The sequence below is a fragment of the Lissotriton vulgaris genome, chromosome 3_1, assembly GCF_964263255.1.
Source record: "Lissotriton vulgaris chromosome 3_1, aLisVul1.2, whole genome shotgun sequence".
Classification (NCBI taxonomy): domain Eukaryota; kingdom Metazoa; phylum Chordata; class Amphibia; order Caudata; family Salamandridae; genus Lissotriton; species Lissotriton vulgaris.
The window spans coordinates 240,170,467-240,194,646 of record NC_141689.1 but is presented as its reverse complement, the minus strand read 5'-3'; the positions used below and the strand labels follow the sequence as shown (position 1 = coordinate 240,194,646).

Below are 24,180 nucleotides of genomic sequence, written 5' to 3'. Positions count from 1 at the left end.
TATTGTTCACAGCCTTGACAGAGATTACACCATGCTCGGACAGAAATGTTCCTATTCGCCTGGATGAGCAACTCCGAAACAGCGATTACTGAGCCCTGCTTTGACAGCGGTTATTTCATAACCTCACAGATATCTTCCCAAGCGCCAGGATGAACAGCTCTGAAACAGCGATTTCTGTGGCCTTCACTGAGATTTACTCTTGTGCCAATGATTAAAAGCGTGCCCTCACATGAGCTTTCCCTCGAGGCAGGATGAGCCATTCCTAAACACGCTGGTTGAGCTTTCTCTTGCGCTGAAAGGAACCACTGAGAATTACACTTCCCGCCCTTTTTTCCAGGATAATGGACAGCATACTAAAAGAACCCCCAATCGCGTTTCCCACCCATTTTGGAGATGCATTCTTCATGCCTAAGAATATGATCACATCTCCACCAAACAAAGAAGCACTTACTTCTGCAAAGTACAAATCATCCACATGTGTTTTCTCGGCGGTTCCACAATTGTAAAGATATCTGGTGAAGACGCTTAAAGAACAATAGCACTTAGAAAGTTACAGACACACACGGTAACTGGAGACACTTTATTGGCGTACTATACGCAGTTGTAGTGTAGGAGATGCAGTATACATTTACCCAACGAGGTAGCACTTATTAATTAGCCAATAGAAAGTACTCCAGTTGGGTAGAGGTGTTGCACAAAAAGTGGCATCTTCTTGGATAAATACGCAAGGCAGGATTCATTCTTGTACGAGGCTCATTTCACACAAATCAAACCTCAACAGGTTACAATTGGGAAACAAAAATTTTAAAATGTTGAAATTCACTGAAAAAATAATGGTTACAGGGACGTTAAAGTTAGCAAATAGAATTTAAAGAACCTTAGAAATTCATTGAAAAAAACAAAGGTTACCAGGACGTTATTGTTAGGCTGGCATTTTTACTCGTACAAAACCAGAGAAATTCAGCAGCTAATTATAACTTATGCCTCCGCATTGCGCTGCGTATGAACTCACATATTACCTCACTTATGACATGGTCAGTGACACCACTGATCACATCCTCCACAGAACCACTCACATGCCCCTTACACCCCCATACAGCATCTCATACACACAATCCCATACAACCACTGAAATACACATTCACAAACCCATACACTCACACACCTACTCACTGATCCATAAAGCCACTCACACATCAACTCACCCATTCAGCCACTAACACAACCTCTAACTCACATATACAGCCACTCATGCACATACTCACTGACCAATACAGCCACTCACACATCTAAACATACAGACATAGCGACACTTACACACCCATTCATATACTGATACAGCCACTCACACTCACACACTGAATCAGTCATTAATACAAGTACTCTTACACCTACTCACTCACCCATACAGTCACTCACACTGCCACTCACTCACCCATAGTTACTCACACACCGACTCACTCATACAAATACTAACACATGCACTCACTCACCTATAAAGTCACTGAGACAAGCACATACTCTCCCAAAAACCCTCTTTCACACTCACTTTCTCACTCATACAGCCACTCACACACCCATTCGCTCACCCATACAACCACTTGCACACCCACATACACACCTATTCATGCACCGATACAGCTGCCACTCATGCACTCTCTCATTCACCATTTACAGCCACATACACTCACTCACCCATACAGGCACTCCAACAGTAGATATGTTTAATACTCAGTACCTCTTAAAAAACACTCACAATCACTGGATGATGTCACGAGTGATGTCATTTGAGATGTCATGAGTGATTTAATTCGAGATGTCATCAATGATGTGATCTGTGAAGTCACTGATCATGTCAAGAGTGATGTATTATGGAAGATCATAAGCAGTAAGGGGGTGTAAGTTATAGTTAAGTCAGCTAACCATAACTGCTGAATGATTCTAATTTTGTACGAGTGAAATGTCAGTCTAACTATAATATCTTTGTAACCTTTGGTTTATTCAGTGAATATATATATATATATATATATATATATATATTTATATATATGTATATACTAGCAGCCCGCCCCAGCGTTGCTTGGGGCAGAAAGGGGCTGGGGGCAGTACCCCCGCTCCCGCCCCGACCCCCTCCCGCACCGACTCCCGCCCCCTCCCGCCCCGACTCACTCCCGCCCCCCTCCCGCCCCGACTCACTCGCACCCCCCTCCCGCCCCGACTCACTCGCGCCCCACTTTACTGCTGCCTCCTTCTTGCCTCCCCCTGCATCACACAGTCTCGCACTGAACTTTCCCTTTCCTTACCTGTGCCGCCGCTCCTCACTGCACAGCCGCACCTCCTTCGTCGTCATCACGCACGTCGCGTCGCGGTCATCACGCACGTCGCGTCGCGGCCAGCGTTAGGTCCCGGACGGCGCTACTTTCAGGGGACTACTTTGTTTACAAACTTAATTTTTTTAATTTACTTTTTTACTTTTTAAAAAAAAAATTATATAGCCTATGTCCATCTACACACCCTGACATTTTCGTAGATGTATTGGGTGTGTAGATTGGCGCTGTGGTTCCCGAGTTTACCTGGCCAAAAGGTGCAAGTTCTCTCTTTATAATAGTAGTATATATATATATATATATATATATATATATATATATATATATATATATATATATATATATATACTATCTGCGCTAACAACACGCACAGGGAAACCTGGAACTTAGGCAATTTGAGACTTCTCTCACGAGATACAAATCTAATGCCCACTTGGGCTGGACCCCTTGTCTCCCTCTGGCAACCCAGTTCTTTCATCACGCACTTGCGTTATATCCCCACAACCCATTTAAATAAAAGGCAGCAACCGTGACAGCAAGCTTCAAACCTCGTAACTCACTTGAGCAAAATGTTTTCATACCTCGTGATAAATTGTCAGATCATGCAGGCTTGACATTTTTCCAAACTGAAAGTTAAGCGCTAATCAGCGTTTTTCACCTGGGAGAAACGAGGCTTTGTAGCTAAATGCGCTGTAACTTTCCTGACTAAAACGCGTGAACACTCAGAAAAGGCAGCCGCCTAAAAAGAAATAATTAGCTATTATAGTGCAATTGTCGAACTCAAACTAAGTCTCACTCACATTAAGTCGCTCGCAAATGCGTGCTGTTACTAACACATCTAAAAGCGCTCGCCTCTAATTTTAACCCGCCCAGCACTCACCTACAAGCACACACAGCATGGGATGCGATGGACTTACGAAGGGTCCAGCTTGGGCGTGACGAGGTTACAGATCAGAGAACCTCTGGGAGCTTATATCCACACATGTAGGAACTCTTCTATGTCCAAACCAGCAGGCAGCCAGGCAACGGCCTTCAGTGTTACACAAATATATTTCTTATGAACAAAACAACTACAATTCTCCAATGCATAAAATGTATATACATGACTATTATTTATAAATTGTAATGATGTAATTACACAGTTTAAACATGATTTTTTGCCTAATTTGCCAGAATGACTTGCAGTTTTGAGCACTATCAACTCTTCTATGTTTGATGTCACATGGTTTTGTATGTCACATGGTGGTTCTTCCACACACCAATTAAGCACTAGTATAAATAAGGCTCACTAAAATGGTGCAAGCAGATGTAGTGAACAAGGTGGACTTGTCCACCGAAACGTGTCTGATCGTGTGCATTGGTAAATAAAAACCTTTGATTTTCATCCACGGAGTCGGTGCCTGTTCTTTTGGAAGTCAAGCCAGGATTGGACCAATATATATATATATATATATATATATATATATATCCCCTCCAGAAAATCTCCTTCGGAAGAACCGCACTCGTGGACCCAAGTTTAACTCTGTAATTAAAATACAATGGTGTGAGCACTGAAAACTTGGGTCCACGAGTGCGGTTCTTCCGAAGGAGGTTTTCTGGAGTTGAGCGTGGTGTTATTGCGGGCGCCAATTACCGCATACCGCACCCATCCGCGAGTGCCTCGATTCCCAGTGGGACAGGGAGCATACATATATATATATATGCACCCATAATAAAGACATCAATTGCCTCTCATACTATGTAGTGGCTTCTGTCCCCAAGCTCAGAAGAGGAGGCAACCGTGAGCTCAAACTAAGGCGGCTTGAGTCGAGTTTGATCCTCGAATATGACAGCAAATGGCCCAACGGTCTAAATAATACTAAGGACCTACGACACTTTCTTTAAAAAACTCGCTTTAACATCAAATGCCTAGATAAGTAAATTTGCCATCCCAAACTTCATTCTATTTGCTCCCTAGATATGTCAGGTTCCCTGTGATCTAGGGAGTTGCCACAACTATAGGTATTCCACCTATAAAGTATTGTGTTCGTATACATTGATGTAAGTGGCCGGTCAAGTTCCTTGTCGGCCACTTTAAGGCTAATTTCATCATGTTCTGCTTCTTTTTGTACATAGTTATTCACTTTTGTACTGACATATTTAATAATTTTAGATGTGAGATCTTTTTAGCACTTATTTTACACAGGGTGTTTTTTATATAACCTTTTTACATGATGATATATTTATACTGGTATTAAATGTTTTAATATATGCTTTTAATGTGACCTATAGGAAGATGAATGTTCTCCTTTAATGGCACAATCAGCATTTATGCATTGTATACACAGGTCAAATATCATCTTGCACTTTTAGCACTTTCTTTCTTTCCCTCTATTGCATCGTTGCACAGAATAGAAATCACTCCATGAATTTGAGATTGTGATTCAATGAAATTTGTTATTTGCACTTTCACTCTTTACCCCCTCCCCCGCTGTTTACAGGTCGCTAATTTGCACATAGTATATTGTTTGCACAGGGATTTATCCCAAAATAACCATGAAAAACTTTACAAATATATATATTTTGTCCCTCCCTGCACATAAACAATCTGAAATGGTGATTTGTAACTTCTTGCTGCTTTGTGCAGCACACATAGAAGCTGTAACTCGTAATTTTTCAAATAATTGTTTATGTGCTGGAAAGGATACCTCTCTGCACATAAGTAATCAATGGTGTTTTGCTATTTTTATGTGTGCTGCAAAATGCAGCACACATAGAAACAGCAAAAACGAGGAGAAATTAAGCATTTCTCCTCATTTTGCCAGGGAAAGACCAAGTTTTCCCTGGTCTTAATTTTGGCGCAGCCCCATATTTACGCCACCCTTGTAAATATGCGGGAGCGTCAAAAACAGTAGGTGTTGGGGTAGGACGGCCACCACAACACCCACTGTCCGCTCCTTTCACGCTAAGTATAGCGTGAAAGTGTGCCTTATTCACATGGCGGCGTTAAACCAACATTACATGTGGCTTTACGCCACCTTGTGAATAAGGCAAAGCCCCTATCGCCACAGAATTGTCACTAAAAGTGACGTTCCTGTGGCGATAGGGTCTTGTAAATATGCCCCAGTGTGTCTACAAGTCAAAACACAACCCCCCACAGTCCAGGAATCTTTTTCCAATTGATCTGATGGTGGCTACACTTTTCAACCTTACGGTCTTCCTCACAGAACTTTTCGGGTTCCATCCAAAGAGTTGCAAAAAATAGTTAATAAATAGAGATTGGGAAGTGTTGGTGAAATCTTATTGGGACTGTTGAATGCAAGAATTCCAAGTCGACCACCATATAGCACAACTTCCTCTGCCTTAATAGAATTCAAAATTTACAAATCTTATATTACATAGGTATAAGTATGTAAATTATTCTTTATTTTTTTTGTACCTTGAGACTCACTTTGATTGTACTTGTCCCCAGATAGAAAACAAAAATCTTAACCCATTACTGGGTTGCTTTGTCCGTACCTGGCAGCATGCACTTTCATTTAATTTTATCTTCCGTACCTGTTTGAAATTGAGAATTTACTGAAATATCAAATCCTAGAAACTTTTTTTAAATCATTTTTGAGTCTTCTAATAGAAATGCCTGCATTGTTTAGCCAGACCACCCCTTTTTATTCCACATTGTCCAATTCCAGCTTTCACCATTTGAATTCATTGTTCAGATACAAACTTGTTTGTTTGTCAGTGTTAACAAATGTTCCTTCCCACACTGGGAAGAGTCCTTCAAAGATCATGAGTAAGACCCTGTTCAAAGTGGAAAAGTAATGGGTGCCCCACATTTCATGTGAGTGTAAAAGAAGGGGCTTCTTCAAATGCAAAATGTTTTGTTTTTGATAGGGTGGTGAGGTACGCGTGTGTCCTTGCCTCAACCCTGTTTCATATTGTATATCAATGGCCTGAGAGCTCATTTTGGCACAAGCCAGAGAGATGCTCCAAGACTAGCGAATATGAAGGTGCCAGCATTAATGTTTGCGCATGATACGCTCCTCCTATCCAAATCTTCGATGGGCTTACAGCATATTTTAGACCGGTTCAGTAGTTTCTGTGAGCTGAGGGGGTTAGAAATTAATGTGGAAAAAACAAAATATATGGTGTTCAACCGATAACCAGAACTAATCCTACATTCAAAGGGGATTTCCTTGAAGCATCTTGGGGTCGCCCTTACAGGGCAATTTGAGTCGGTTTCTCAAATCTCGAAGCCCAGACTGAAACTTGAACATAATTTTGGAGGGCTGTTAAAAGCCCAATGGGGCATGTGCTGCAAACCCGTTTCCCCTGCAATCCAAGTATATAACTATCAAGCCAGAGGGGCTGCTCTGTATGGCGCAGAACTATGGGGCCACAAGCAGCTAAAAGGTCTGAAGGGTGCAGAAAATTGCTTACTGTGAAAATTGTTGAGTCTCCCGGTTAGTGCCCCCTACTTTCTCCTAGCATGGATGTGGGTCTGAGGACAATCTCCGATGGTATTGGTGTTAGACCGATCCTATATTGGAGAAGGATCTGGGTCATTCCTGGATTGGAATCCTATAGACTAGGGTTGGAGGAAATGATCAATCAGCCCGGGTCAAGAAATTTACCATGGCTAAACTAAATGGGCGAAACCTTGAGGGGCATGGGTAATGCTAGTCTATGGAAGGCCCCACGGGAGATCTCCGTATCTGCCGCAAAAAAAATTCTTAAGAGAAATTATTTACAGGTTAAACAACGTACCTTGTCATCTAGGACTTCATTGGGTTCTCTGAGCGATGCTTTCCTACAATTGATAGATGACTACGGCGCAGAGGGTTTCTCGATGAGATTCAGCAAGCACAGGCGAGGAAGTTCTATATCCAGTTCCGGTTTTGGACCCTGCGGGCACATGCATTCACTGCTGGCTGGGCTGGCCCAATAGGAAAGACTCAGATGACCTTAACTGCATGTGGGAATTCCTCAAAGACTGTGCTAGAAATTTGTTTTGCCCAGTGTACGAAACTGTAAGGGCAAAATGGCTGATTCCTATATGTCGTAATTTGGGACCTAGGCGCTAGTTTGAAGCTTTTAGGATTCTCCAACTTGACACAAGCCGGCATACATTTTATCAATCATTAGGCAATGTGTGAGAGCTGCTTCCTACTTTTCATGCAGTCTTTTATTCAACCCTGTACTGTGACCTTAAATATTTTACTGGTACTAATGCTTTGTATATTTTAATATTATTCATATTTAAATTGTTTTCATTATTGACATTGGTTAATGTTCTAATAATTGTTTTAAATGAAGGTCTTTTACTATGTAATTAATCATTTTAACTTTTACTTGTACACTATATATTTTAAACTGTTGTTTTATGGCTGGTATGCCGAACTAAAAATTGTGATGATGATAACAAAAATGTAATAAATATATTTTTTGCACATTTTAACGACACATGTTCCTGCAGATTGTTTACCATTTCAACAAGCCACTAGAGTATAATAGTGGACCATAAGCATGTATTCGAATATATGATTAGCATATTCCATAAATTCCTGGAGATGCAATTGTGTATACAAAGAGTAGGCATTAGTCTCTGTAGAGGTAGACTTTTCTGTGAGCCCATCCCTTTCTGAGGTTAAACATTCCATAGCTGTAAATAAATGGAGAATCTGATGCAAATACCAGCTAAACTATAGTTTATTCCATAAATGTATGGACTCTTGCCAATTTTTTGCCACATAAGCCTTCTTGTACTGTATATTATCCTACAATATGCAATTGTCGTTCAGAGTGTGGTATAACATTCATAAAGTCTTTAAATATACCAGCAACATTTCAATTTTGTTTTATCTGCAGCATGTACACAACTGTAGAAGGGACCTGGAAAGAAGGTAAGGATAAACCATAAAGTAGAAATAATTGGAGTATGTTGCATGTAAGACGTTACACCGAATACATAAGCAAACGATCATGTTAATGTTATTAATACAATCCACAGTACTCATAAATGGGAACTGACAAGCTGAATTTGTGTGTGACTCATTATTAATGATCAGTTATTTGGTCTGGTGTTTAGCTGATGATATAAATGGCAGGGGTTCATTCCACTATGCAGGAGACTTGCACCTTAGACGGTTCGCTCTATGATACTGTTAATTATTATTATTGCTTTTGTATTAGTATTCGCATTTTATTTGTAGATTTCACAAGAGCCAATAGCAAATTTAATGGGACCCCATCTAAACTAAATTCGGCCAGGGAAAGGAGGGGAATGAAAATACACAGCAGAAAGAACAATTTTCCCTCAATGGCCACAATATTTCAGTACAGATATATGTCCAATATTCAACTTGACATGGTGACAAATACACAACAGTCTTATTAACTTTCTTAAAAAAGTATAAAGTTTTATTCATTGTTTCCAAGTTATCATTTTCTTTTTTTAAATTTTTCTCATAGTTGCTCAAAATGGAAAATGTCTTTTTTTAGAAAGGTTTTTTTGATATTTGATTAATGGACAATTTCATAGAGATGTATAAGTCTCAAGTATCCACAAATACATTTATATTTCATTCAAAAAGAAAAAAAGAAGAAGACACATAAATATATACATAATACATAACTATATACCAAACAGTCGATTCACCCAAATAGTTATACCCCTGGTAACTTGCAGTCTGTCACAACATACTCACACATTCATACCCTCACCACACTCATAACAACAACATCTGAAAAAAGGAAACTGGATCCAAATTGGCAGAGGCTCCCTGCCAATCGGTAAGTCTCAAAACACGGTATGAGACTTTGCACTTGGTCGACGCGCGTTTCGGCAGCGCAAGGCCACCTTCCTCAGGACCTCTTCCAGATAAGCAAACTCATATACCCAGGGGACCTAAAAGTATATATAATAAATACAGTCACCACATGCAGGAGACATGCACTTTAGACGGTTCGTTCTATGACACTGTTAATTATTATTGCTTTCGTATTAGTATGCGCATTTTATTTGTAGAGTTCACAAGAGCCATCAATGTTTCCTGGCACTGGGAGAAGCAAGGGGACTGCAGAATGGCGACCAAAGAGAAAAGATAATTACCCAAAGCAGGCCTGCAAAGCTTGTCTGCAAGCTAAGTGTTTGGCCAAGAGATCAATCCTATCTAGAATGGCACTCCAAAGTTTGTGGGTCAGGTGGCAGAGATAGTGGCAACCAAGACACACTTTCATCAAGCAAGGAACATTGAACAGGAGGGGATGTGATAACGGTGGGAACGGTGGGGGGTTACAAGGCACGTTTTCCTGTGGGCAAGGCAGAGGGCAGTAAATTAAACTCTTTGCTCAACTGGTGCCTGGTAGTGGGAGTGCCATGCCTCCAAAATATGGTCATATTTGTGTAGCTCGCAAATAGCCCACATGGCTAACTCCTGAATTTAGCTGCTCTTTGTTAATAAAGTAGCCAGGAAGACCAAATTACAGTCTGTCCAACCATGGTAAAATTACAGCCTGCACTACAATTAACGTTTTATCAGCCAGCAGGAAAAAAGACGACCTTCGTACGGGGGTAAAGAGCCAAGAAGCATGACTATATATCAGAATTGACAAGTATTGAAAGAGAGGAGTCGTAGTTGATGGTAACTCCTAGAATCTTAACTTTAATGGCTGTAGTTAGCAGGGATCTCACAGCAGAAGGCCATAACATAGAGTCCAAATAAGCATGGTTGCTGCTCAAAAGCAAAAGCTCTGTCTTGGAGGCATTAGTTTTTTTAAAGTTATGGTTCATCCACTGTTGCATAGCAATCAGACAGTCCTTTAGCATGATCACAGATTTTAAGGAACAGATCATCTAACCTCATGATGGTCATCATAGTGAGCCCGAAGGACCTAATGACAAGAAGCGAGGCATGGATATGGATGTTGAAAAGCATTGATGATAGTGATGAGCCCCGCAGGACTTTGCCGTGAATACCAGCCTTATAAGACAAGAAGGGGGTAATGATAAAAGCTGGGCTTAGTTAGGTAGAAACTAATTAAACCAGTCTAGGACTCTAAACTGGATCCCAATTTTGGCCATATGGTTGAAAAAGGTCCCTTTTTTTAAATAGGTTCATAGATGGAAAAGGCCTGCTTTGCTGTCTTCTTTTTTACACTTCGTAGTTTTCATTCTGTTGGTATCATGGTTGTGAGTGTCCTGAAAAACATCAGAGATTTTAAGCTACAAGTTAAGTGGGGGAGTTGCTTGTGATTGTAAATGATATAGATTGTTTTGAAGATGTTACAGACTAAAGGGGAGCCAATTGAGTTCCATCATGATGGGGGTTGAAGTGATCATATTTCTTCAGTTCAGATAAGACATTCTACAGCATGTCGGGTGCCCGTAAGACATGCCAGTGTGAAGTCTGGGTTGCTATGGAACAAGGCTTTACCGCCATCCAAATGCGACAGTAGGATGGCTTGAACAGCACTTCTGAAGTCACTTTCTGCCAGAAACATTGACTTTCTTTAGAAGAGGGAGTGGAGAGAGGTTGTAGGTGGCTGTCTTTGTTTTTGGGCAATGTGTGGTGAGGTTGGTGTCCCACATAAATCCAAGTGACTTGTCATTTGGTGAAAGATGGGGGTTCAAAGCCGTGAAGGTTCATGTCATCGAACCAGGTTTGTACTAATTCTTATTTGTTGTTCTAGGCTAAAAACAGGAGTTATTTCTTGGTCGTGTTCAGATTCAGGCAGGTGCAGGACATCCAGGTCTGACTGATGTGCAGGCAGTGTTAGAGGTGTTGAATGTCTGAAGCAGAGAAGAATTATTTGCTAGTATGAAGTTAAAGTTGCTCTTTTTCACCAGCCTAGAAAGGAAGCAAGTCTGAGCCCTGATATAACTTGAATCCTGTGACATGGAAGTTACTTATGAATCATTACAGGTGGCTAAAACTGGAGAAATGCCCTTGCTCCCTAAGCACTTGAAGCCTGGAGAGAACTGTAAATTATCTTTCAGTCAGATCACACTCCCAAACCAGGATGTGCTTTATCTTGTGAAGTTAGTACACACAAACAAATTGAGAGTGTGTAGTTTTGAAAGACGGTAAATGGCTCGTCCTCTCGCCTGGGATTCTGTCTCACCTCTAGGTATCTCAGTAAAGCCAGTACAGAAAGATCTCCAAACCCCCACAGAAAGTCCCACTGACAGTCAACTGGATCATTTTTATAGCACTGAAAAGTGCTACCTTCGGGTCTTGCAGATTTAAGCTTCAACAATGAAGGCCATCATCAATTCCACATCTTCTAGAGGGAAATAGAGAGATGGGTTTGATTCAAGGGAGAATCTCATCTTCGTACCCCGCCAGGGATACCCCAATGTTTAGGTCTATGAGCATAAAATGGAGGAAATTATGCCTAGGGCTTTTTTCTGTATCACCAAGGTTGGAAGTATCATGCAATCTATAGTTGAGAATGGACAACAGGGCAATTGCCAACTGTGGATGCATACCCACTTCCCCAATTGCAGGTTGCTTCTGCACATTTTTTCCTGATCTTACCCAGTATTGCACATTGAAAATGTCACAGGCATTATTGCTACCAGTCTGAACGCCATATAGTGATCATTTATGGAAAGAAATGTCACAAATTATGTAACCTGAGACATAAATCAAACATTTCTATGTTAATGTAAAGGGAAGAAGAAAGCCACATCTTAATACATGATATGTTTTTGAACTATTTATGAATGCAATAAGTATGATAAATGCATTTAGTCTTGGGTACTGCACACTTTTTTGCTCTGATGACTAAAATGTACTCGGCTATATATGTATGACCTGGGGTACAGACCTATCTGAGACTCACATAATTGTGGCACCATGGTACCAGGGGCCCTATCCCAGCTTATACCTACATTTTGAGTGTATAAGTGTTGGAAAGCAATTCATGCCACAACACAGATCGTTCGCAACCTTAGCAGGCCACAGTACAAAAATGTTGTTCATCTAATTAGAAGTGTATGATGTTTAGGAAGGGCGTGTCACAAAAATAACTGCAAACTACTCCCTGTGATTTACAAACATTCTATTTTTGTAGGTGAAATTGATCGGACGTATGAGATCGTCATGGTGTCAATCGGCGGATTCTTCATACTGGTGGCTGGGATTATTTTTGGTCTGTTGATTAAAAACAAGTGAGTAGAACATGAATATAAAATTCCGTGGGCCAATTCATAAAATCATAAATGAGAAGAATGTACTACTATCGGAGTAATCTTTTCGGTACGCAAAAAGGCCTTTGTGAAGCAGCACAAAATTTTGAAAAAGTGCAGAGGGCACAGTCCTTTCTATTTATAATAAATATATATGAATATTCTCTTAATATGCCTATGTTGTTACCATTATCATTTCAGATGTTTTGAGGCCCATTCATAAAGGCATGTAAGAGTATGTGAAAAGCTACTAGGGAGAGGTGTGGCGTAGCGGCCAGAGTGGCTGAAGCATCATGTGGCTGGGCAATAGCTCACATAATCTCCCCGACAGCCCCCAGCCCCTGTATACCCCTTTGGGGTGATAAGTCACATTTTACAAATATGGAATTTAGATTTTTTACTATTGGAGTAATACTTCACACACTCACAAATGCTTTTGTGATTAGGCCCTTTTAAGTGTGGTTATGCATGAAAAGGAGTTCCAGGATGACAATTTCACTTGCTTAAATAATGCTCTGTAGTGAAAGTGTTGCATAAGTCTTCTCCAAATCATATGTACACCGAGATCCAGCATACCAAATGAAATATATATCTAAGTGTGTAGGATAGACAAGAATAACCAATGGCAGACTGTGGTGATGTTACTTTAAGAAGTAGCTGGTTGGCTCTGAGGTCAACATGGACTGTGAAGCTTCCTAAATAAGCTGTTGAAGTTCAGATGACGCTGAGGGTTACTGGTGAAGATGTTAAGAAGAATAAAAAAATAAAAAATCAAACTGGACCTCAGAGCATATTACTACACAGATATTGTAAACAAAAAAAGTGAATCATGGACAAGGAAGGGGTGAGCATGAATATTTAGCAATTCTGTTTGCTTCAGTGACGTCATCGTGACAAATAAGGAAATTAAACCACGGCTTAAAACAGAGGAAAGCATATCTTATTTGTGATTTTGAGAAATGTTTCAAAAAGCATGTTTATTAACATGTACTGAATGAAGTCAAAAATTCCAAGGCTGGGAACAAACGTTAAGTGTATTCAATTCAAGCGTTTTGCAACAAATATGACTAAGCATTTTGCTATTTACGACTAATGGCAAGAAAGTAACACATTCTCACCCGCCTGCCTGGGATGCAGAAATGTGAGTGCCTCACAGATCCACTTCTCCAACCCCTCTAGCACCCTGCCCCTTCCCCCCAGCCCTCCCCTTTTTGGGATCCTGCCTTGCAGTCCCTCCCAGTTTGGTGAGTGCACCACACCTTGAAAGCAAGTCATAATTCCTAATCATTAAAACTGTTTGAGTTTGGGAGGGTGGCTGAGATCTATGCCATGCGGGAATCTCAGGGTCAGCTCATCCTATTTTCATTTCCCATCATGCCACAGATATGGCACAGATATATTCTAATAAACAACAGACACAATCGCTGGTGCAGTGTTTCAAAAGGAAGGGTGGACACAGCATGCCTAGCAAATTAAGTTATGCTACATACTCGGATGCCTATGTTTTTATTATGAAAATGATGTCATCACTGATGTCATTCATGTTACACATGATGTCATATTATCTGCAAAGATAATCGTCCTAAGAAAGTTACATTTAACATTTTTTATTTTGTGAAGTTTTTCTATTGTCGGTAGAGTTGTGGTGTGGGAGTTTTGCTGTATTTGGTAGCATCTCATCCAAAAGGCACACTCCACGTCCTGAAAAACATATTTTATTTGTTGGTTATGGTAATGTGAGATTGTTATAATGGGATGAAAATCCCCAAAATTAAATATTATTCTCTAGAATAAGAGATCGAAGAGAGAGACATAGGGGGATTCCTATTTTCAATTTCTGAAATATGCGAAAGTCCAAATACTTTCTTTTGCAAATGTTAAAGGTGTATTAAACTTTCATATAGTATTTTAACTACGGTTGAAGATAGATTGATTAATAGTCCAGGACACTTCATGCAGCCTCAATCTCTTGAAAATTAGGATATCCATCAGGTACAAAGAGAATGATTGCTTTGATGAATACCCCTAATGTAGTAATATATGTTACTTACATTGTACTATGTTCAAGCAGCATTTACAACTATCATTTGATTTTAAATAATATATCATTTTAAATGGCATTCACCACGGCGTCTGATTAATAGAAGTAAAATGCAAAACTTACCTGTCGCACATGATCTCCACAACAAGGGAGTACATTCTAAATAAACATTCTATAAATTTGTGTACAATTTTCGTAAGGAAAAACAACAATCCTTTTTTAAATATAGTCGCTAAACAACAATGCAACGATATTCAAAAAGGCAAGAAAGTTCAGTATGGCCCACGGACAATTAAATAATCAATTCTTAGCAAGCTGAGAGAGCACAGTTTTTGTTATGATTGTCACAAACAGTTAAAATTTCCCAAATTTGACAAAGAAAATTAAAGACCATGGTTGTTCTATGAGTAAAGTAAACTATTAACAGTGAATCGTGTTAAATAACAAGGGAGGATAAACAGCCTTTGGTTATTTTCTAAATGTTTTAGTGCTCCTATGCTCAATTTATCTTCAAAAAAACAAAAATTGTGAGGGTAAGGTCCTGCGCAGTACTGACGGTCAGAATCAGGAGCGGATTTCACTATATGAAAAGTACTTTCCTCTAGGAGAAGCAAAGGCAGAAAGGCTAGAGGTATATGTACATCCATGCTCACTTTACACACTTTACACATGTGAGGATGGACAGCTGTCACCATTTGAAATGCAGAAATATTTACACATTTGAGTAGTCATGGAAAGCTACAACATTTATACAAATTTACCAAGGATCCAACAATCTTAATGCCTCCTATGCGAGGAATAATTATCAATACTGTACCATTAAGAAGAATTCTGTAGCTGCCAGCTCTCTGCACCTATGGAGAGCACTGTTATGTCTGACCCATGAATGGGATGCACCCTTTATAGTATCTTCCTCATCATACAGAATTCAGCTTATTGTAGACTCATCACTGCTCGGAGAGGAAACTCCAGAACGATGTGTCTAAAAGAAGTTTTAAGTGGTTCAGTGTAGCTCCAGCTCACTCTTCCACAGCTTAGACCCATAATTGTGAGAGCAGGTAATTAACGCATGTTATTGAGCACAAATGAAATTTATAACAATTACAACGCAGGGTGCTTTTCCATTATAAACCCTCAATGAACCAATCAGGTTTCTTGTAATGCGTGATTACTCACCTGTCCGGGCCTCAAGGTGCTGAACAGACGAGAATGTTCAAGAGAGAGTTAAACATAAGAGGTAACAGGTTTATATTTCCCAGCAATTATTCCCCTCCTATTTACAGCAATAATTTGAAATTTTCCCTCAAACCAGAAAAATCTTACGAAGTCAATCTCTTTTTTTTCTAGATTTCAGAAGATAAGCAAAACAGCCAGCTATCATCATACAAGAGAAAGCACAATTAGCGTGGATCAAAATAGCTGTGATGGAGTGTTAACAGCCGAGTTCAGTGGTCCAGCCACCATCTTTTACATTCCAGACCCAAAGATCACGCGCGGAGGAGAAGATGCGGTCCCTAAACTGAAGCTCTCCAGAGAAGCTCTGCTCTACATCTCACTGATGACTTGCATTAATCTACCTGACATCCACGATGAACCTTCAGAAATCTGATTGTATTTTTGACTAAATCCGTAATCAACGCAAAGATAGCAGGATTTTTCAACAGTAAATGTGTTGCTACAAACCATTCTTATTAACTCCAAGTGTATCTCCTTAGAACCTTATGACTTATAAACAAGCAACAAACTTGTAAACACAGAGACAATAGAAAAGAGACTACTTGTAAAAACAGACACTTGGATCTTGGGAGTGAAGTCATTACCTATGGTCCCAAATGGGTTTAGCAATAACCAGTGAAAATCTAGCCTACTTTCATATTTACTGGAACGAGTATGTAAATAATTTACTATCTACATGATACAGAAAGGGTTATACAGTCAACGGAAAGGTGTAAAAAAACACTTACGGACAGGTTACCTGAACTGCATAAATGGATTTAAAGGGGTGACAGTTCTGCACCTTTTACAATCCTCTTTTGTGGAACCATCTGGTGTTTTTGCTTGTTTTTTGCTGTTAGTCTAGTTTCTGTACATTCCAGCGGCTCCTGAAACTGAGGCTTTCTATCTGTTTCTTTGGCACTGATTCACTGATCACAGTAAAAGACATGGCTTGAAGCCCATAATGGGAAAAGTTGGCCTTGTGACCTCAAACCCATGAATCCATTGGTGGGGGTCTTTCATTTCAGAAAGCCTTATGAAGTTCTGCACGTAAAATGGTGACTCCACCGACTGTTAAGTGTATGGACATGGGATATTGCTTTAGGACATTTAGTACTCGAAGTGTTATATAAGGTATTTGTAAATAAAATATTTATAGTGCGGGAAATTGTTTCTTTCTGTTTGCTCATTCACTGGTAACAGAATCTAAACTAAATAATGTTTATATTCGAATTGCTCTTTGTCAAGTTGTTTTTTTCTAGAATCAACCACATGGATATGCCATATTTGCTAACTAATGAATCAAAGCCTGGGCTTAGGTGTTCTGCAAGGTCTACACAATGCGTGACATCTGCATTTTTCAGAGGGTGACTTTACTTATAAGAAGGTCTATAGGCCAGATGTACCACCATTGATGTTTGCAACTAGCAAAGTGCATTAAATTGCGACTGCAAATGCAGTCGCAAAACGTTCTTACATAGGGTTCAGAGTTGTGATTTGGAAGGGACACCCTTGGAGTGCTCCTTCCTAATAGCGAGTCGCTAACCCTATTTAGCGAGTCGCTATTACATTAGCGACTCGCAAAATAGGATTGGTACATTGTGCTACAGTTTTTTGCGGTTGCAAAAGGGCAAAATGCCCCTCTGCGACCACAAAAAACAGTTGTACATCTGGCCCTATGTGTGTAATGTGTTGAAAAGCTGGCACCCTCACTCCGTTTGTGGAGCATGCAGTGGTAAAATGGGGTTCCTACATAGCTCACTGCTTTTAGTGCTTTCAAGCTCTACTTGTGATTCCAATTGTTATGCTCCTGACTGGTAGCGGTTTAGTTTGGATGCATTCTAGGCGTTGGGCCCTTCCTCTTCAAAATAAGAGCAAAGGGACTGTCGTTGGAGAGTTCATCTCCAGGCTTTCTACAGTCTCACTATTGGCTTGGAAATGGAAGTTCTCAAGGTCTGGTTCTACAAACCCTAGGACAGATGGTGCAGCCCACTCTAGTTCCAAGACCTGAACACTTTCTCAGCATTCTGGCTTCCAGAAGCAAGTTCTCAGCAGGCAGGGTTCCAGCAGATGCATGTCTAGATAGTAATTGGGAACAAACTCTGGCTCCCCTGACCAGGAATCAGAGATTCAAGTCAGAGGAAGGAATAGCCTTCCCAGAGCTCCGATCACAAGCAGAGAAAATGCATCTTGCATCATGGAGGGAATACGCCTTCCAGATGAGGGTCCAGGCTGGCCCTGAAGTGCCAGTGCATGCACATCTTAGAGGTTTACTGTCATTGCTAGATGATCATAATGCGAGCACCTAGAAAGTTCCTAGACTGCATACTTGCTTTCATTTCTTGGCGTGTAGATCCTGTCCTGAGCGAAGGACTTGTAGCACAGACATTCTCCAGGAACACTTTGTGAGTGAAAATGAGACATGGCCGCTGACACGTCTCTTCTGCCCTTTAATCACACCAAGCACTAACCTATTCAATCAACTCCAAATGCATCCCAGTAGCTTCTGCTGGTCCAACCCAGAACATCCCAGAGAGCAGTGAAGAGAGAAGTGAAGAGTGAACATTTCCTTGGAGGGTGGTAGGGCTAGAAATTATACTAACAAATGTAACAATATTAATCCTCCAATCTGTTGAAAATTGTGTGCATTCCCTTGGTAGCACAGAGCAGGCAGGTGGCTTGTGCAGGACTGTTTGAGGTGTGAATGAGAAAGGCCTCTTCAGTCAAAACAAGGTGATTGTGTACGCTGAAAATTAAAAGGTAAGGACATCTTTGTATCCCTCTTTGCTTAGTTTGTGCACCCATTTTCCTTTTCTCATATGTAATGAAGGTAGTTTGTCACCTTAAACGTGACTACGCTGTGGGAATTCATTATTCTGCTCCATAGTGTCAATAAATGACCTCTAGGCAACACCAGACGGTATCCCATGCTATTATGGGTCATAATTAATGTCTTTATTGTTCCCAGTGACTGTTTGGTGCTCAGGCAATGAGCCAGGCCAGGCCTACAGCAGGAATTCAAGCCATCGATTTCAATTGTGCAGATGTGGCTGAGGTTTGTTCAGCATTCCTGAGTCAATCAAAACAAAATGTAAACATAACATTGGAAACATTTCAAAGAATGTTCACATTTTCAAAGTTTGCTTTGTTTTCTCCAAAAGGAACAACAGGGACACTACACATGTGTTACCCCTTTGAAGCTTTCACCAACTAACACGAGGAATCAGTCTTTTCGTGCGGGCCTAAAGTTTCAACATGAATTCCATCATCTGTCAGGAAATTGACCACCTTAACAGTTTATGATTATTCTTTCCCATTAGTATTATCCAGTGCTAGGGCATGTGGTCAGTGGGTACAGTTAAATGAGTTCTAAACAGACATGCTCTCTGTTTCTTTGAATACAAAGGTGAAACAAATGTTTTACATTCAATTGTAGGCCAATGCTGTTCCCTGTGAAACTAATATCTACTATTGAATGCCACAGATTGTTGCCACATAATATGCAGTTTCTCTTTTTGTGAACATTGTAAAGTGTTGGTTCCGTAGCTGGTGGCGTGAATAGTCTTGTGTGTATCTCGCATAACAGGTGTGTGAATGGCCTGTAAAGAGGTTGGGGCCTTGACGCAGCTTTACAGCTCATGAGCTGTGAGTTACTGGTTCAGTTTTTTGACCTTTCAATTATTAACACTGCATTTAATTTTTGTGAAATCTCTTATTAATAAAATGTTATATATTGAGCGATCACTTACCCTTGTGCCAAATCCAATCAGAATGTGTGTGTACTTGAGGTTTAGATGGTTGTGTAGTAATATTTGCATTTCTGTCTTTCTCTGCCAAGGTGTACATTGTCTCCAGGGAAAATCTACCAACTCTAGATACTTTTCATAAACTAAACACCCAGGGAAGTACACAGTGATGTCTTGCTCTTATGGATCCCAACAAGTTTTCTTACTCACAATGCCCTGCAAACCTCAAAATGTGACTAAAGTCACACATTTTCCTTGAATTACTATCTTATTATCTTCCAGCATTCCCCCAGGTCTCCTGATAAAAATGGTACTCACTTGTGACAGAGACGGGCCCAAAACGTATTGTGGAGACGTCAAATTATCTATCTCAAAATGACCTTTTTTTGCAAGGGCGTCACCTGCGTTTTGGGTTCTGCGTTCAGCAGTCATTTAGGGGAACCTACCAAACCCAGACTTTCCTGAAAACTAGACACACAGGTAAGTCCAGGGAGGTGTTGCTTGCATGAATCCCCAAACATTTTCCTATCCAGCATCCCCTCCAAACCGAAAATTTAGCTAGAAAATCACATGTTCCGCACATTTCTGTGTGGGAAAGTTGTGGGATAACTCGGCCAACACAAATGTCCTACTACCCAGCATCCCCCCAGGTATCCTGATAAAAATTATACCTCACTTGTGTGGGTGGGCCAAGAACCCAGGGAAGGACCCAAACCATACTGTGGAGACATCAAAATGATCTATCACGAAATGACCTTGTTTTCCAAGGGGGTCACCTGCGTTTTTGAACTTGGGCTTGGTGGCCATCTAGGGAAACCTACCAAATCCAGACAGTTCTGAAAACTAGAAACCTGGGGGAAGTCCAGGGAGGTGTGCTTTGCATTGATCCTCCAACATTTTCTTACTCAGAATCCCCTGTAAACCTCAAATTTGGCTAAACAATCTAATTGTCCTCACATTTCTGTCTTGGATCACTGCACGGGCACCAATGTGCTACCACCCAGCATTCCCCTCCGTCTCCCAAGTAAAATGATGCCTCACTTGAGTGTGTGTGGGCCAAAGATTTGAGATTGAGGGGATAGCACAGCGAGCTCTAAGTGCTATATTTATTTTTTTACATACTTTTTTAGGCTGACTATGCATTTTGTCTTGTCCTGGTGCACTGTAAGGTTATCATTTACAATGCTTTAAAAGCTAATGTAATTGAATATATAATGAGAAATGTATTATAGATTGCACCATTTTTGCCATTTTTCTGAAGTTTCTTGAGGGGAGAGCTCCCCCAAACACCCCCTTGCAGTGGCCAGGCTCACTAGCTGTGCAGCATACGGGGCTGGTCAAACAAAATTTGCGAGGGCTGCTTTGGGTTCCCAGCCCAACCCTGGATCCCACGGTTGTGTGCCTTTTCCCAGCTGGAGATTCTTGGAGATGGGTCCTCTTGTCGCAGCGCAGAAAGAAGGACACCCATGGGCTTTTCACACCTCCAGTACCTGCTCGTTCCCCAAGTCTACGTACTTGCAATGTACAAGGTCACGCTGAGCTTTCACTGCAATAAATGCATTAAAATTATGACCGATTTTTATCTCAAACTGTGATTATCTTCTCTAGGAATTATAGTCCTGCCCATAATGGCTGAGCTCAGATAAAGGAGCACTGTCAATATAGAGGCCCTCTTGCTGGCTGTAAAACCAGAGACCTTGCTTTACTTTATAGAACGTTCAGTGGGTTTAATGTTTAATGCATGCCTCAGAAAATATGTGGAGAAATAAAGGCATGTATGATGAGCGAAGATCTATCTTAACGTTCGTGTTTCAAATAATGAGTCATACGTTCTTGTGCTAAAAGGTACTATAGCGGCCTGCAGAAATCCACATTAAAGCTAGACTTATTGGCTTTGCCAATGACTGGGACCAGTAGTGGGGAAGGTGGTGTGTTTCTCATGGCGGTGATACTTTTGGTGTGGTATTGTGGTGGGTATGGTAATGGTGGCAGGGGTACTTAGGTATTGAAATGATGTTAGAAGGGCAGTGGAGGTATGGTATTGGAGGTAATCAGTGCTTAATTTGATTTATAATATGTGCGGGAGTACAAAGTTTTGCTCAGAAGTGCTATTGCAGGTCAGGGTGCCGAATACCAAGGTTGCATAGTTTTTATTCCATCATGACTCCTTCATCATCCCAGGCACTCTCTTCTGCTTTATCTCACTCTTTCAGGTTGTTTATCATCCCTAATTTCACTCTTGCTCTGGGTGAAAGTCTTATGAGGAAAAATAAAGGCTGGTTCCAAGAATTAAGTGCTGGTGTGCTCCAACTGCAAACACTGGATCACATTAAGTACTGGAGTGGTAGTATTGGTAGTATTAGAGGTAGAGATGGTGGTATTGGTGAGGGTGTTGTTGGTCGTATCCTTGGTGGATGGTGGTTTTAGCTGTGATGGTGGAGGTATAGGTATTGTTGATATCAATGCTGCCATAAGTGTTATTGTTGTTTTCATCACCCAGCACTGGTCACTGGTGGTGTAATCCAAATTTAAAGCATGTCTTGGATTTTGGTTAATTTAAATGGCCCATCACTCTGGATCTCACATAATCCCTTTATATACATTTTAAGTCTTCTGTTGAATAATTGTATTATCAACAGGATCCTCGAACGAGGCAGAGAACATTCGTCAGTAATGAATCTAGTCATAGAAAAGCTCCCAAATACTACAAACAATAGACTGAGTGCAGAAGCGCTGATTTAGATGAGGCAGAAACAGGAATTCTGCAGTTGTTTTTTGCAGTGACGAAGCCCCTACTGGCTGTGCCTTTAACCGCATCGCTGCTGCGGTGATTTTTGCGCTGTGCGGCATTTTTAAAAATACCGCGTTACATGACGAGCTCAGCTCGTCATCAGCACACGCCACCCGTGGCTGATGACGAGCTGAGCTCGTCATCAGCAGCGAAGGCGTTAAGAAGGTCATATGGGCAGTTTTGACATTGCCAACAACAGCACTGGGCCTGCCCCAGTGAAATATGAGTTTCATCATGATAATGACAGCCCCCAATCTACTCCACGATTGTCTGGGCAACTGCAATGTGGCCTGGTGGGCAGACCCAGGCGTTTTGTCATACTGTCACCAGGCACAATACTAGAAAGAATATTAGGTGAGAACTCAGTAAAACTGATTGGCACTGTTTGCAGTGCTGTAACCTCACATGGGATGGTGATATGATTCAAACTAGCGATTGGTACTTGTGGACCGCTTTGCATCATGAATGTAATATGATTGCATTTCCATGTCTTCTTTTTCCTTTCCCCATGCCGCCGCATGAGGATGCCTATTGGTTCCTCTTACCTTCGCACTAAGTAGAACTTAGGGAAGTTAAGAAGGGTGATTAAGTGACTGATGAAAGCCTATGTATATGTTAAATAAAGATTCAGGGCTGACACTTGTTGACCACTGAAGAATAGTGAGGGAAGAGCTTTAATACTCACCTAGTACCCCACTTCTTTTCCTGTTTTTAGTCTTGATAAATTCAAATATAGCAACATGATATTTCCTATGATAAATGTTTCAATAAATTTAGTGACCACATGCTCACAATCAATCAATAAAAATGTGAGCAAGTTTACACGAGCAGCTTTGATGCTAACAAAAATAAACATTACTCTTTCCCTCACCAAAGTTTAGATTACCAACATTAAATTCTCTCTGATCTGGAATCCATTTTGCAAAATGCAATGCAATAGATCCAGTAATTGGTCTTTTGGGCCCAGGTTTATATCAGGCATGAAGTAAGTCCACCGGACACAAGTTCACATGAGCATTTGTTACACGACAATTTTACCAAATTTTAGTTTTATACACTTTATTTCTATAAACTAGAAACTTATCTGCAACACAAGTCTAGGGAAATGCTTTATTAAAATATATCTGCTACAGTCTCTGGACCCAATTCATTCAAGCACAATAAACACATTCCAACTAGGCGTGATTCAACCACACACTTTCCCAGACATCCATGCATTCATGGGCTTGCATGCAATTCGACCACACCCTTGTAGAAACTCATTATGCAAATGTCAATGATAATAAAAGTAATATGCTATCCAGCTCGGTAGTCAGCTAGAAGCTGTCCATAGCCAAAACATTATTTGAAGTTTACCATCATTAATATCATAATCAAGTAGAGTTATTCATGATTTTAATCATCCCCATTGTGTAAGGAGGAGCCTCATATAAGATTATGATAAATTAAAGTGATATGTATTCTTTAGACTTTAATTAGGCAGAACATTTCAAAATGAAATAAGAAAATAATCCTGCAAAATGATATTGAAATTGAGCTTAAAGGAGTCATTCAGTTAATGTATTTATATGGTATTTCTATAGCAAGAACCTAGTTAAAAGACAACTGTGTTGTAGATAGTTAATGCATTGTGATTCGGTGCTCTTAAAGAGGTGTCTCTTTAACTCTTTCCTTAATTGGAGCAGCATTGGAGCGGTCCTGAGGAATACGGGGATATTGTTCCAAATCCTAGGTTCATTAGTGGAATAGCCCCCCTGCCTTTATTTTCATTTTACCACTTCCGAGTCTGCAGTCTGATGATGTCCTAGTTGCAGTTGTGCCAAAAATCACCAGAGATGGCGAGCTTCTCTGCAAAAAAAAAGGAGGTGCTGGTTGTGATTGCTTTGAAA

At 40.5% G+C, this 24,180-nt stretch overlaps 1 protein-coding gene across 1 annotated transcript in view; it reads left to right on the top strand.

The window, feature by feature from the left end:
- Positions 1–16,922, top strand: part of LOC147726261 (uncharacterized) — a 53,777-nt gene extending 36,855 nt beyond the window's left edge. The window contains exons 2-4 of the mRNA XM_086962909.1: positions 8,175–8,209; positions 12,384–12,480; positions 15,887–16,922. Of these exons, the coding sequence (XP_086819035.1) occupies positions 8,175–8,209; positions 12,384–12,480; positions 15,887–16,148 (394 nt within the window). The 3' untranslated portion in view covers positions 16,149–16,922. The remainder of the gene's footprint in view (positions 1–8,174; positions 8,210–12,383; positions 12,481–15,886) is intronic.
- Positions 16,923–24,180: the final 7,258 nt, after the last annotated feature.